Source organism: Lytechinus variegatus, chromosome 14 (genome assembly GCF_018143015.1).
Source record: "Lytechinus variegatus isolate NC3 chromosome 14, Lvar_3.0, whole genome shotgun sequence".
Lineage (NCBI taxonomy): Eukaryota > Metazoa > Echinodermata > Echinoidea > Temnopleuroida > Toxopneustidae > Lytechinus > Lytechinus variegatus.
The window spans coordinates 28004845-28020070 of record NC_054753.1 but is presented as its reverse complement, the minus strand read 5'-3'; the positions used below and the strand labels follow the sequence as shown (position 1 = coordinate 28020070).

Below are 15226 nucleotides of genomic sequence, written 5' to 3'. Positions count from 1 at the left end.
ATAATATTTTAAAGGATAGAGTGTGTGTGTGAGGGAGAGAGAGATAGAGAGAATGAAAGAGATTGAATTAGAAAATTATTGACAGGGGGTGTGTATAAGAGAAATAATATACTTTATTTTGAAATATAAACCCCTCAAAAAAAAGTCTGGAAATCTGTGTTTGGCCATTGATTTCTCCCAACTCCCAATCTTAAACAATGCATATTTTATATCATTCAAAAGATCATTTAATTCTCTTTGAAATGATTCCATGCTTGTTATGATCATGCAATCATGAAAAGAGCTGGATTCAAAAGTGTTGGATGAGGTCTGAATTGAAAAGATGCAAACCGAGCAAAAAAAGTTTGGAAATCTGAGTTTGGCCATTGATTTCTCCAAACTCCCAATTTTACACAATACATATTCGATATTATTCAAAAGATCATTTAATTCTCTTTAAAATGATTCCATGCTTGTTGGATCATGCTATCACGAAAAGAGCAGGATTCAAAAGTTTTTGATGAGGTCTGAATTTAAAAGCTGCAAAACGAGCAGAAATAGTCATGAAGGGTCAATACAGAACATGATTCTTTTATCTGTGTCAACGTGGTCAATAGAGATGAAAATCCGTTCAAGCCCCTGCTTCTGTCGCAATGGTCCTGTGAGATAACATGGTTTGAGCCCGGTTTGAGTCGGGGTTTGAAATACCCATACATGTTTGTTTGTTATGTGTTTGCTTGTTCAGAGGTGTGTTTGATTCCATGTTAAGGTGCATGATAACAAAACAAACCGCTGAGAAAATCACTCATCATCACCACTGAAAAAAGAACAGTGACTTTCAATATTATGTCATTTTGCAACTTTTAAATTTTGTCCTTGCCCCACATTTCAGAGCACTGCACCTCCATGTGAACCATAATCATATCATGTAAACTATAATTTTAAAGAGAATTTATGATCTATTCATTGATTAGTTACACATTGGTATTTACTAAAACTGAGGAGGGATCATCGATCAAAGCCAAAAGAAACCGCTGAGAAACTCACTCATCACCACGGAAAAAAGAACAATATTGTGTTATTTTGCAACTTTTGAATTTTGACCCTACCCCACATTTCAAGGCACTGCACATCCATGTGAACCATAATCATATCATGTAGGGCATCATTTAAAGACAATTAAATGATCTATTCATTGATATTAATTACACATTGATATTTACTAAAACCGAGGAGGGACTATCGATCAAAGATTTCCAGACTTTTTTTGAGGAGTTACTATATACCCCCCCAAAAAAAATAGACATTGAGAAGATGAGACACAGGATGTTTGAGGAAGTGACGTTGTTCCTATTACGCATTTTGAAGTCGGATGATTTTTATTAATGAATAAAATGAATGATGGGGATCATTATTGTCGCTATATACCATCCTAAATTAAATCTGATTTAATCATTTGACCATGAGGGAAGATAGTCATTCAGTATACGTAGTGGAATGGGTCAAAAAATTAAGGGAGCACAACATGACATGGGCAAAAATTTGAAAAAGTCGCGATTGAGTGAAAATTTTGACCTTTTTGAAATGAAAATTTAGTTTTTGTGATAGATTTATATACATATATTTTATGTAATATTCAGAAAATTGTGTCATATCTCATACTATTTCAGTTTCATTTCTTTTTGTTAATCATTCTTTTTCTGTTGTCCTTGGTCGTGAAATTTTTAAGAAACCAGCGAGTGTCCCTCCCCATATGGTAATGAATAACGGATATTTTTGTAGCTATCCATGTTTAACATCCTAAATTAAATTTGATCATTTGTCCATAAACGATGACACTTCATTCAAAATGGTCAATGGAATAAGTCACAAATATTGAGGGGGCACATCAAGGCGGATCAGAAAAAAATCGAGGAAATGATTTGAGTGAGTGAAAATTTTGATCTTTGAAATGAACATTTTGTTTTTGTGATGATTTTCTTTAAATACGATATCAAAAAATTAATAGATATTTCATCCGATTTCCTTTTTTCCTTTCTGTTTATCCTTTAAGTTTTTTTTAGCCCAAGCCCATCCCACCCAACCTTACGCCAGTGTTATGTGATATAATGTATTAAATACAGATTCGTATACTGTATGCATTGTATCCCATTTGTCAGTCTGGAAATGATCTTTTTTAAGAATAGCATAAACCGTTGCATCCGCTGTGTTGGCATATCAGCTGTCTATATCCCTTGGCATGTATGTAACTCGATAATGAGTCCTTTTAAACCCAACTCCTAATCTTTCCGATGCATATAGGATTTACCACAGATACATACGGTAATGGAAGATGGGCGCATTGTTTCGAGTATTTGTTTTCTACTTTGTGGCAATTCGTAATAGTGGAAATAACCCAGCACGATTGATGGAGCCACGTGGGGATGGAGGGGGGGGGGGTGGCGACCCCCCCCCCCCCCGTAAATAGTCTTGTTTTAATGCAGTGAAGAAGAAGAAAGAGAAGAGTTGGAATAAGGGGGCAATTTGGTTGAAAATAAAGCAAGATTAGCATAGAATAGATACGATTTGGTCGTAAAATTCGATACCCCCTATTATTTAGTTAATTGAGGAGAATGACGTCATCGCTAACTCGTCTTGCCGCTCATGAAATTGATATATAAAGATGGCATGGTATACATATCCGATAGAGACAATACTGAAGTTGGGTGCTTGTACGAGAATAATTCATCTCATACGAATGTCAGACAGATTCAAAAGAGGTATGGGCAAACATTGGCATATAAACACTCTAACTCCTCACGCAAGCACGTGAAGTATACAAGTCATAATCTATTTTGTAATTTATTTTTTCCCTTTTTCTCTCTTCCTGTCCTTTGCTCTGAAATGTTCTGACAATTTCTGTGTAAAGCTTTGCATTTGTTCAGTAATTATGTTTGCATCAATGTGGTTTCTTTTGTTCTCTTTTTCTTTCCTTTAATACATGCATGTACTCATATAAGAATAATCCAAGTATAATTTCTTCATTTCCACGGGGTATTCACACTTTACAAGCTTTGCTTTTGGTGGATCCCCTCATTTCCATTTAAGCTCTATATTATACTGTTTTTTCTGTTTTACGAAGTAAGATTGCCCTTCTATAAAATTTTACTTGATTTGTATTGCTTTATATTACTTTGTATTATGTTTTGAATGGAAATGAAATAAAATAATTGAAACTTATTAATATGTAAGGTGCGCTAAACTTGTTGTTGTTATTATTGTTATTACTATTGTTTTTTATCATTAATGTTATTGTTGTTATTTTTTATTATTCCTCTAAACAGGATCAAGTCCGTATGTTTTCTTGCATAACTTTGCTCTAACAAAACGCACCAAGTGATTTCAAATGCAAGTTAACTAAGAACTTAATTATACTAATGTCCGAGAGACTTTCTTAACAATCTAGTTATTAATGTTATTACTATTATCATTACTATTGATATTATTATCATTAATATTATTATTGATATTATTATCATTATCATCATCATCATCATTATCATCATTATTATTATTATTGTTGTTGTTATTATTATTGTTGTTGTTGTTATATTATCATCATCATCATTATTATCATTTTCATGCAACCTTACATGAAGAGACTGGAAATCAATCGTTTGTCCCTTCATCTCCAACCTGATTAAAATGACAATGATGAGAAAATGAAGAACCCCAAAAGGGGGGCGAAGGAGATGGAGAAGGGAAAGGGAAAATCCAGGAGAAATTAACAAATATGTTTCCGTTGTATTCATTTGATATAGGACAATCACATCAGAACGTAGAGATCGAAAACATATGGAGAGGAGAGTGAAAAGTAGATTTGCTTGTAAGAGAGAGAGGGGGAGGGGGAATACGTAGAAGAGGGGAAAATTCATTTCAGTAAACAAAATATAATATGTTTCATCATTACACTTAAATAAGCTGAATAGCATTTAATGATTGGAGAAGGGTAATAATAACATATCATGACCCGCTGGTAGCAGTTTCCTAACTGAGGTGGCTACCCTAGGTAAATAAAACGTTATTATTATGACTGAATAGTTTAAAATATAGCTGGGGAGAAAGAGAATATGCGAGTGTGTGTGCGGGAGAGAGGAGAGGAGAAAGTGGGAGAAGGGGAAAGAGAGTTAAGAGAGAGCAGATTCGAGAGTGAGAGCAATGACCATGAACACAAGATGGATTTCATGGAAGCAAAATATACCTATTTTCAGTTGGGTTGAACAGAATCACCGGCTGATGTAAAATTGTTTTTAACCAGAGCTAAAATACATAGATTGAAACATGAGGGACAATCCGAGGCGAGGGTGACAAAAAGCAATAGAAAGTGGAGAAGAAACATGCAGACAAGAAAGCCGTACACGACTGAATAGGACCTTGTAACCTATACAAGTCATGTATATGGCTGGAGAGTCGGTGATATTGGAAGAGACAATAAAATGGAAGAAAACCCCGGTACATGAAGAAATAATACCCATCGTTGACAAAATATTATCTTTTACTTCAATTTCGACACGACTATCTCATCGTTTGAGATTCTTTTATCACATTTTGCGCGGTAAGCCTTCAGGACACCAATGGCGCCACGTACACGACGAAAACAATATTTACTTGACAGGCCGTCGGCGACAGATACAAAATCTGCAACACTCTGCGAAAAGCGCGCCAATACCGGGGCAAAAAAATCACACAAATTGAATAAAACGCCGGGGATAAAGAAACAACATTTGCGTTGCGGCACCACATCGTTATATGGCTGTAAAATATCGGCGCACTGGTTAGGGGACGGGGTTGTAACCCCCCCCCCCAACATTGTTCACTAAATATGAATACTATGCCGGATACTTCGTTACAATATCTGTAAAATTTCCGCGCACTGGTTGGGGGACGGGATTGTAACCCCCCTCATTAATTAATTAATATTCACATTAACCACTTGATGTTCGTATTTTACTTAACTGCTATCTACAGCACAGCACCTCTACGTACCCAATTGGACAGACCAATAGGATGCATAATTAATAAACCATATTTTTTCGTCTAGGATGCAAAAATTGTAATTTATTCTTAAACAGTACAAGAACTTTAAAAAAGAATGGACAATTTGTATGATATTTAACATGAAAAGAAAGAACGCTTTTATTTTCAACAACAGGTAGATAACATGCACTCGTGAACACACTATCCATTTTTGTATTTCTATACAGTCATTAACAACTTAAGTTTTACATGTTTTATATCAGATGTAGTCAACAGCTATAAAAATGTGCACATTTCCTAAAAATTATTCGAGGATGCAGTCTATATACAATTAAGTACAACCAAGTATATATTCTCAAAAATATGATAATCTAGTATTTCATGTTTCATTTATCATTGTATGCCGGTGATTATTATTGAAAAAAAAGCGAAGTTTGAATATAAGAGATTGAAATTAAATTCAAAAAGTGAGAAATGTTTTAATCAGATGAAACAGCTCGCCTTGACTGAGACTCTTAAAAGTTTTACTTACGCCAATATTACAAAACAATTTAACAATATACAGATTTTTTTTCCTGCTTCAAACGTCAATACATAGCAGGAGAGAATTTGGAGGAAGATAAGAAAAGTAGGGTTGATAATTTGAACAAAGAAAACAAAAACAAATTGAAATGTAAAAAAGGCAACAGTCCCCCAAAAGAGTAAATGACAGAAAAAAGGGGGAAAACATGAGAAGGGAGATACAAAAAAATAGGAAGAAAAAAAATCAGATGAAAGTAAGAAAGAAGATAAGGATTTTACAAAAGTAGATAATGAATATCTTAAACTTACAGCTGAAGGGGAGAGGAAAAAAGGTTACTTTGATAAATGAAAAAAAAATTAAACACAGCAGCCCTCTTTTAAGAGAGAGAGAGGGGGGAGTGAAAGACATAACAAAGCGGTGAAGATATAAAGAAGCGAAAACAGAAGAAAGATAATAATATAGAAAAAGATAAGGCGGATAGAAAATGGGGGAATATAGTAAACCAGAAAAAAGGGGATAAGATGCGAAAATAAAAGATTTGAGGAAAGTTTAAAATACTACATCATCATCTACGGTAGATAAGCCTATGTAAATATAGGCCTACATTATTTTGCATAACTCCATTTCGATTTATAATGCACTTAATCCCGGATAAAAACATTTACATGTCATTTCAGGTGTTAAGTTACATACTGAAATGAAATTTGGAAAAGCAGGTAAGAACAGGAAAAGGTTTCAATTATTCTCTCGCTGACATGCCACGCTCTTACGATCTAGCCAGTAGGCTCCCGATATTGTTGATAGGAAATTTTAATGTGGTAACCTTTGCGTGCTGTTCACCATTTGATTTAAAGCCCATAGAAGGTCATGAAATTATCATGAGTTTGAGGTGGTGCACCCCTTGTTTCTCTAATGTTTCACGTTTTTTAAAGTTCTGTACACCTCTATAAGCAGTTTGCAAAGAGACAAACATTCGATTAATACAACTAAGCTCAACTGGCGCGCAAAATGATGAAAATACCCGGATAGTCTAGGGGCAAAAGCGGTTGGCAACTGCTAGTCCTGCTAGTGCCCCCAGATTCGAAATGTAGAAAAATTACTTCATAAATGATGATGTGATGTTAGCCATGTTGATTAGTAATTTGCCTGCCAGTTGAACTGGCAAGTGAATTTTTAACCGCGATACATTTTTCACCTGTATGCACTCTTTTCTGACTATATAGACTTTAATCAAGGGTTCGCTCTTATGAAGGCGATCACACTGTAGGCCTACTCTAATACAGGTGCATCAAACACACAGTATGCAATACGATCACCGCCATGTCACCTGTATTCAGATTCCATTCCCACAAATTAAAAAGCAATTACGAGTCGCAGGCGAATAAAAAGATTTCATCGATTTGCATGTATCCATAGACGGATGCCTGAATGATGCGCCCTATATTTTCCAGCCGATTTCCTTCCCCTTCTTTAACCGGGAGCACAAGGCGTGGGCGGTATTGAGTAACTCCCAGAAGCGCTCGCTGTATTTGTTGCACCTTTCAGCTGAACGGGTGTGCATGTCATCGCTTGCGCCCACCGAGTGCCCTCATCCAGGGTTTTGCCACAAATTTCGATTGCATTTTTACTCGGAATTTATTTTTTATCACGGGCATATCCTATTTTAAGGGTACTGACGTCAACGTCGATAAAATGCCACTATTAAGCCTATGTTTGGAATATGGGAAATAAATTCTTATATATCTGCGATTTTAATTTTAGATATAATAGGGCCTACTTATTGATAACTCCATTATCGATTAAATCATTAATTTCTTATCATTAATTAATTAACAAAAAAAAATCTCAAATCATAGCATGATGCATACTCTGTTATTTCTGGAGAGTCAAATTTGAAATCTGACTGATTTGATTTATTTTTTTCTGCAGCATTCATAACATTCTTATATACAATACAATTTTCATTACGTAACAATCATAATGTATATATAATAATTGATTTTAGTATGAATCATAAAGAAAAAGAAATAAATAAAGTAATTCTAAAAAAATATGATCTACTACCAACAAAGAAACATTAACAGTTTGCAGGAGAAGAATTGTCATAAGCAGATTGCTTGAAAAAAAATGACAACCCCGGAATAAAACTCATTAGATTAATATATAAATTTATAAAGCCGAATGGAAATGTTATTTTGTCCATAATTTTATAGTGATGAAGATGGACATGAATGAGGAATATGGCGATAATGGTGAAAATGAAGGCCATGATCGAGATGGAGATGATGATGATGATGGTCAGTCATGGGAGAGTATTTGGTGATGATTAAATCACAATACTGACACAGAAAACTTACTTTAAATATTTTGATAATAATATAAGTCACTTTAACTCAGAATAGAGTTGACTTTCAGCGGGTTCCATTACATTCCGAATCAAATTTTACTCCGCAAATGTAAGAGTATATGTAATAAACTTGATGTTAAAATATTTATAGCTCAATCTATACCATGATAAAAGATTTCAATTTATTGATGTCAATTGCAAACTGTATGGCAAAATATCAATTTTTCGAATCGATGACATGCACTTGACAAAAAAAGCAATAAGAAATTATCTCTCCCATGAACATTCACAAAAGCACTACCGATCATATAACATATACATGTAACCCGTGACCATGGAAATATACAATGGATGATACAGACTCATTTTCATAATTGACATTGATGGCAATAATTCATACGCATGATGAAGATCGTACGCCCGGAATCTTCCATGGGGAGGGGGGGGGGGCTACACTGTTAAAATAATATCCTTAAAATAAAAGAAGTTCCTGCAGCATAGTCTCGAGAACACCTGTAATCTTACCAGATTGCGTAATCTTACAGGAAATTGGTATTTGGTGTATGGAACCTTACATATTTCCTTTAAGAAAACACCCTTTTCTCTTTTTAAACAGACTTGTTCTGTTAATTGCAGAAAAATATTGTTTTATGACTTTAGAGAATGATTCTGTCATTGCTTTCTGCAAAATCTTCTTTTTTCTGTAAAATCATGTTTTTTTAACAGTACAAAAGACAAAATATGTATGTTCGAAATGCTATATAATTAGCGAGGCAGCGATAAAGCTATAAACCAAGCTCATCACAAAAGATTTTTTTTTAATTAAGGTTTAAACGGAGAGATCTGGGGAGAATTTGATGAAAGGACTTGTCGGATGTTTTAGGCGACAAGTCCCATTTTATCCGACAGTTATCATAGTAACACTGCTTCTTGGCCAACCAACATCTAACAACTTGTCAGACAAAAATTGTTGATGAAACGCTCACAGGTGCACACGTTGCGGTTATTGTTTTGTGAAAATTGCCATAAAACTAATTCAATTTTGATCCTTTGTAGGGAGGGGCGGGGGATGCCCCCATGTTATTCTCGATCTGTAGAAGGTAATGTTTAAATTGATAAGATGATGATGGGTTTGGTGACGTTGATGGCGATCATGGTGATAATGATCATGACTTAGGGGATGTTTGTGATGGTGACAATTATGATGTCGGGTGATGATGACGATGACGGTGATGATGGTGATGATGATGACGATGATGACGATGATGATGATGATGATGATAATGATGATATTGATGATGGCGGGTGGTGGTGATGTTGATCATGATCATGATGATGGTGAGGACGATGATGTTGATGATGATGAAAGTGCTTTAATATACATAATTCAAGAACACATTTTATCCTGCTCATTGGCTTCGAGCAATGGAATCCGGATAAAAAGATGATCGTGCAGTCGTAATTGCATTTGACGATCGTTTTGAATTCATTCGTTTACAACTTGAAGTACGATTCTTTTATCGGTATGGTAGTTGAACGTTGAAGCTCTCGGAGGCCACTCAGAGCAGCTAACGGGTAACAAAACTGTCGCTCCCATACCGCCAGCGCCGGCTGTCATCGAACTATTAGAGGGCGAGATGATCACCGAGTTCATCCCACAGTCTTCATCACTGAAGGACTTTCCGACGTCGATGACGTTTATGGACGCCGGCGAGTTCGGGACGTAAAAGTTGTTACCGTGGACATCGTGCGTGTTCCCCGCCATGTTGTTACGATATTGCCGTCTCCATGTCAGAAAAACGACGGCGTTGACCAATGCGACGATGACGAGGAGGCCGAGGGTGGCGAGGAGGGTCCAGATGTCGAGGTAAAATGTGGATGTTTTGGTGAAGTCAAACTCGAAGTGGACGGGACGAGGCTGTGGTCTGGTCATGACGAACCCCGTGACCGATGTCAGATTCGATGATGCCGATAATCCACTCATGATTGTCGTCTTCTGAAACCTGGAATGATGTCGAAAGTGGTAAACAAATTATATATTCAATAGAAAAACATACAAATACACGATACATTTACTCACAATTTAAAAATTGCAATTTTGATTTTATTTCCACATATATTAATGCCCGTTGCCGAATATCGTATATAGTCCAGGCTAGAGGATATGACCTTGTTTTTTCTTATAAATGACGGTGCATGGTGCCCAAGTCTACCGATTTCTTTTATTTCTCAAAATCTTTCTTGGAGAAACCGCGGGCAGTTTCAGAATGAACCATTCACATACAGGGGTCTAGGGCCGCCATTTTGCATATCAAGAAAATGAATATTTTGTCAAAAATCCTTTTTTTCCACAGAGTATTTAACTCCCGCTACACAATTACATTCATTTTATAGCCAATATGCGGTCAATTTTATGATGATGATGATCCTCCACACGATCATCATCATTACCACCACCACCATCATCATCATCAGCACATTGTCTCCATCACTATACCTCCACATCATCGCTATTTCCATCATCATCAAAACAAATCACAACCATTGTCACCACCACTGATCATTACCCACATCATAATCATTATCTTCATCATCATCATCATCATCATCATATAATTATCATTATCTTCTTCTTCTTCATCATCATCATCATCACCACATTGTCTCCACCACTATACCTCTTCATCGTTACCATTACTATTACCATCATCATCATCAAAACAAATCACATCCACCTCCGCCACCATCACCATTGATCATCACCAACATCATCCTCATCATCATCATCATCCTCATCATTATCATTACATCATCATCATCATCACCACCACCACCACCATCATCATCATCACATTATCTCCACCACTATACCTCCACATCATCGCTGTTACCATCATCATCATCAAAACAAATCACATCCATCTCCGCCATGCACCATTACAATTGATCATCACCAAAATCATCATCCTCATCATTATCATCATCATCATTACCATCATAATCATCATAATTATCATTATGCTCCTTAAACACAACATTGCCCCCATGAGCATCGTTCACAACTTCTTTTCCCATCACCATTCCTGATATTCTGATAAATATACTTGTATTATATACCCCTACACAATATCAAATAATTTCATCTAAATCGTTGGCTTGAATGTGAGACTAACCTGATTATCAAAGAGTCACTTTCCTTGAATGGTTTTATGATTCCTTGATCAAAGACAGGATAATTTCCGAAAATTGAGTTCACGTACGATTATCGCAGATTACGCATTGAGGAAACTATCCACACTCAAGAAGTCGATGATGGTATGGCGCCTCCTCGTCAGGGAGCAAACTAAAAATAAGCTTTTTATCTCCCTTTTCTGCTAGTGTTTATGTAATATCATCAACGCCGCTGGCTTAATTTTTAATCACGACCCCTGCAAAGCTGCGCTATGAAGATTTAATCGCCCCGGGAATCCCTCTTACAGCACGCAGTCACATCATGGCAGACGAACGAGGAAGAAACTTAGAAGGAGAGATGAATGGCATGAAAAATGTATTCCTCCTTTTCACAAATGAATTCTGGTTCAAAGAAGAAGTTCGTGGGTGAAGGCGAGATACATCGAGATATCGCAGGAGTCGAGTTTTAATTAAAAACTTGCATCATACGTATCAAGAAAAGGAACTTGGTCGATTACATGCAATGTACGCTCTTTCACGTATTTTGCAAGAGAAATCCGTAAAGGTGATTGAAACTGTGAGAATACTAGTAAGAAATTCCTCAAATTCTTGAAATTTGTCAGAATACCACTCTGGTTTTCTGAAGAGGAAACGTATAGTTGAAAGGAATCACGATCCCTGGTATAAATCCATGCAATACCTGTAAAGAACGATGAAAAGAGGAACAACCTGTCTTCTTATCAATATTGTGAAAAAAAATATGTTGATTGATGAGTGAAAAAGAAGAGCTAATGAATCAGGATTGAAAAATCATTTCCCAAGACAGCACTATCGCATCTTCCTCGCATCTTCCCTTCGTGGGTAAATGAGAATGATGCGCTTTAAAGCTGTGCACGAGGATAGTACTTTTGTGATGTCTCACTCGCGCGCCTTTCTTTTCATCGTCATTCCCTACGCTACGGCACAGTCTCACCAACGATATACACCGATTACAGAGCGACCGATAGTATATGTCATTGAAAATAACGCAGTAGCTCTGATCGGAGTGGAGTTGGGATTCTTAGTGTGACGGGTACCCGTACAAACCCCTTTCCTCTTTATTAGCACTGGAAGTGACAAACTGACAATTGTGATGTGCAGATGTGCAACCAAAATAGGGTCAAATAGAGAGGGGAAAAAAATCACAATTATCCCGTTTCTTCTCCCCTCTCTTTTTAAAGAATTTGTTCCCCTGCTTGTTGATTTTCTTCCCATGTATCGTATTTCTTATTCTCTTTAACTAATCTTACAGTATCTAATAAAACCAATACAATTCAGGTGACGAAACCACACTATTTTTCCCACTCTAGTCTCTTTTCCCTTCATTTGCATTATTTCCTCTCTCTTAAGAGTTTAAGTCCTTCCTCCTCCGTGTTTTTTATTCGCTTTTATTTACTTTGCCATGTCTAATTAAGCCATTTCAGGTATAGGCTATATGCTACGAGCAGAATCAGCGAGAAAAATTATGGTTTGTCCAACAGACTAATCTAAAAATGAATTATAGATTTAAATAAAGCTTTCTGGCTGTATTGAAAAGCACATTCCAGCTGTTTAAAAGCTTTCTGATTGTATAAACGAGCATTTTGGCTGTGATGGTAACGTTTTTTAAGTGCACTTATGTCTGCATTTTCCAACAAATCGAGACATTAGAGTATGTTCCAGAGCTTTCGGACTTGATGTATGAGTGTATTATCCAGATCAGGTCCTTGTCCTGCAGAGCTTTGCGATAGATTCAAATCAGTTTTAAATGGCAATTGATCTAGATTTGCGTAGTTAAGAACTAGGAATTTCAGATCAATCGCAATTTGCATTTGATTTGGATTTATCGCTACTCTTTGTTAGAACGGCCCATATATGTTTTTATTATTGAGCATTTTGGCGGCAATTTGCTTCAACTCCCAAATGTCCTCCAAACTCGAATCCATTCGCGAGTAATCGCGATGAATGGCAGGGGGATAACCAGTTTACTCGCGTGTTATTAATAGCAATAAGGTCAATTCGATAAGGGTAATATTCCTAACTTAACTCTTTTATTTCCAGATTTTAGCGCCATTTCCAATTACTGATGAAAGTGCCTGGCATCCTATTACCCCTGCCATTAAATTGAATTACGATTCGCCTCGTTCACCCATATCATATGCACACTATCTCATGTTCTCGACCCTCTTCCCCAGAACATTCTATTCCGGTCGCCAAAATGTTAAAGAACCAACCCTAATGTGACGGCACTGGACCACGCAAATGGTGGATCGGGAGGGGTATTTTTAATAAAAATTTGTCAAATATTAAGTTTATTCAATCTATAATGTCGACTTCAATTGGTAATGTAATACACATAATCTACAGACACCGATCTATTTTTTTTATATATATAAACAGAAAATAAAAAATAAATAATGCACTGGCTTAAAAAAAAACCCGCAAAACATTGTTTTTTTTACGGCACTCGCCTAATATCATACAGACCGAATCAAATGCTATGCATGTAAATTAATAGAGAAAGTTGATAAAGGAGGCCTACTTCTCTGCCCTTTAGAACAATTAAATACAATAATGATACCTAGTGTAAGCCCAACAACTCACTAGCTCTTAACAAGCGCAGCTGGAAATATTCATTATTTATAAAATCTGCTCTATACAAATTAATGTTTATCATCATTATTATTATCAATTTGGAACTATTATCTGACACCCTCTCCCAGAATCGTGTTCTGAGCACGAATCATTCCTCCCTGTAAAAATTGTGGTGTTAAAACTGACACCAATTGGTGTTAATAGAGGACAATACTCTGAGGTGTTAAAATATCACCCTAGAGATTGAACATAACACCAAAGACTGTAAATGTATCAATCATAGGTGTTGTAATAACACCTATAGGAGTTAAACTAACACCACCAACTTAACACCGGTGTAAAATAACTGGTGTGGTCCTCTATGTACACCGGTTAACACCACAGTTTTTGCTGTGTTAGTATAACAAGAGCAAAATACATGAACAGTACTATATGTATAAATGTCGAAATGGCTTATTTTCAATCGGGTCTTTATAATATTTGATTTGATTTTATTTCATTGATTTCCGTTTCACAACATAAGAATGATAAATATAACATGACAAGGTCGAAAATACTGCAAAAACATAGTAAAATATATATAACATAATCTGAGACTTATAAGGAACACAATTCAACAAATAAAAAAACCTAATTTAACTTATTCAAAAGTATACGCTTATGAAAAACCTCTACTAGTCTACTAAGTAACATATAGTATGTGGGGAAAGGATTTTGCGCTTCGAGTGACTATTGCAGCATTATACACAGCAAAACCTGTGGTGTTAACCGGTGTACATACATTGTAGATGACCACACCAGTTTTTTACGCCGGTGTTAAATTGGTGGTGTTAGTTTAACACCTATAGGTGTTATTACAACACCTATGATTGATACATTTACAGTCTTTGGTGTTATGTTCAATCTCTAGGGTGATATTTTAACACCTCAGAGTATTGTCCTCTATTAACACCAATTGGTGTCAGTTTTAACACCACAATTTTTACAGGGAGGAATGATTCGTGCTCAGAACACGATTCTGGGAGAGGTTAACACCACAGGTTTTGCTGTGTATAATGCTGCAATAGTCACTCGAAGCGCAAAATTCTTTCCCCACATACTAGATGTTACTTAGTAGACTAGTAGAGGTTTTTCATAAGCGTATATACTTTTGAATAAGTTAAATTAGGTTTTTTATTTGTTGAATTGTGTTCCTTAAGTCTCAGATTATGTTATATATATTTTACTATGTTTTTGCAGTATTTTCGACCTTGTCATGTTATATTTATCATTCTTATGTTGTGAAACGGAAATCAATGAAATAAAATCAAATCAAATATTATAAAGACCCGATTGAAAATAAGCCATTTCGACATTTATACATATAGTACTGTTCATGTATTTTGCTCTTGTTATACTAACACAGCAAAAACTGTGGTGTTAACCGGTGTACATAGAGGACCACACCAATTATTTTACACCGGTGTTAAGTTGGTGGTGTTAGTTTTATACCTATAGGTGTTATTACAACACCTATGGTTGTTACATTTACACTCTTTGGTGTTGTGTGCAATCTCTAGGGTGTTAATTTAACACCC

General features: G+C 35.9%; 1 protein-coding gene across 1 annotated transcript; it reads right to left on the bottom strand.

Annotated features, from left to right (window-relative positions):
• Window positions 1-9164: 9164 nt before the first annotated feature.
• LOC121428051 lies at window positions 9165-11939 on the bottom strand. The gene is made up of 2 exons (XM_041624623.1): window positions 11039-11939; window positions 9165-9868 (listed from the first exon to the last, which is right to left on the bottom strand). Exon 2 carries the CDS (start codon window positions 9847-9849, stop codon window positions 9352-9354), a length of 498 nt encoding a protein of 165 aa, XP_041480557.1. The 5' UTR covers window positions 9850-9868; window positions 11039-11939; the 3' UTR covers window positions 9165-9351.
• Between the last annotated feature and the right edge of the window lie 3287 nt (window positions 11940-15226).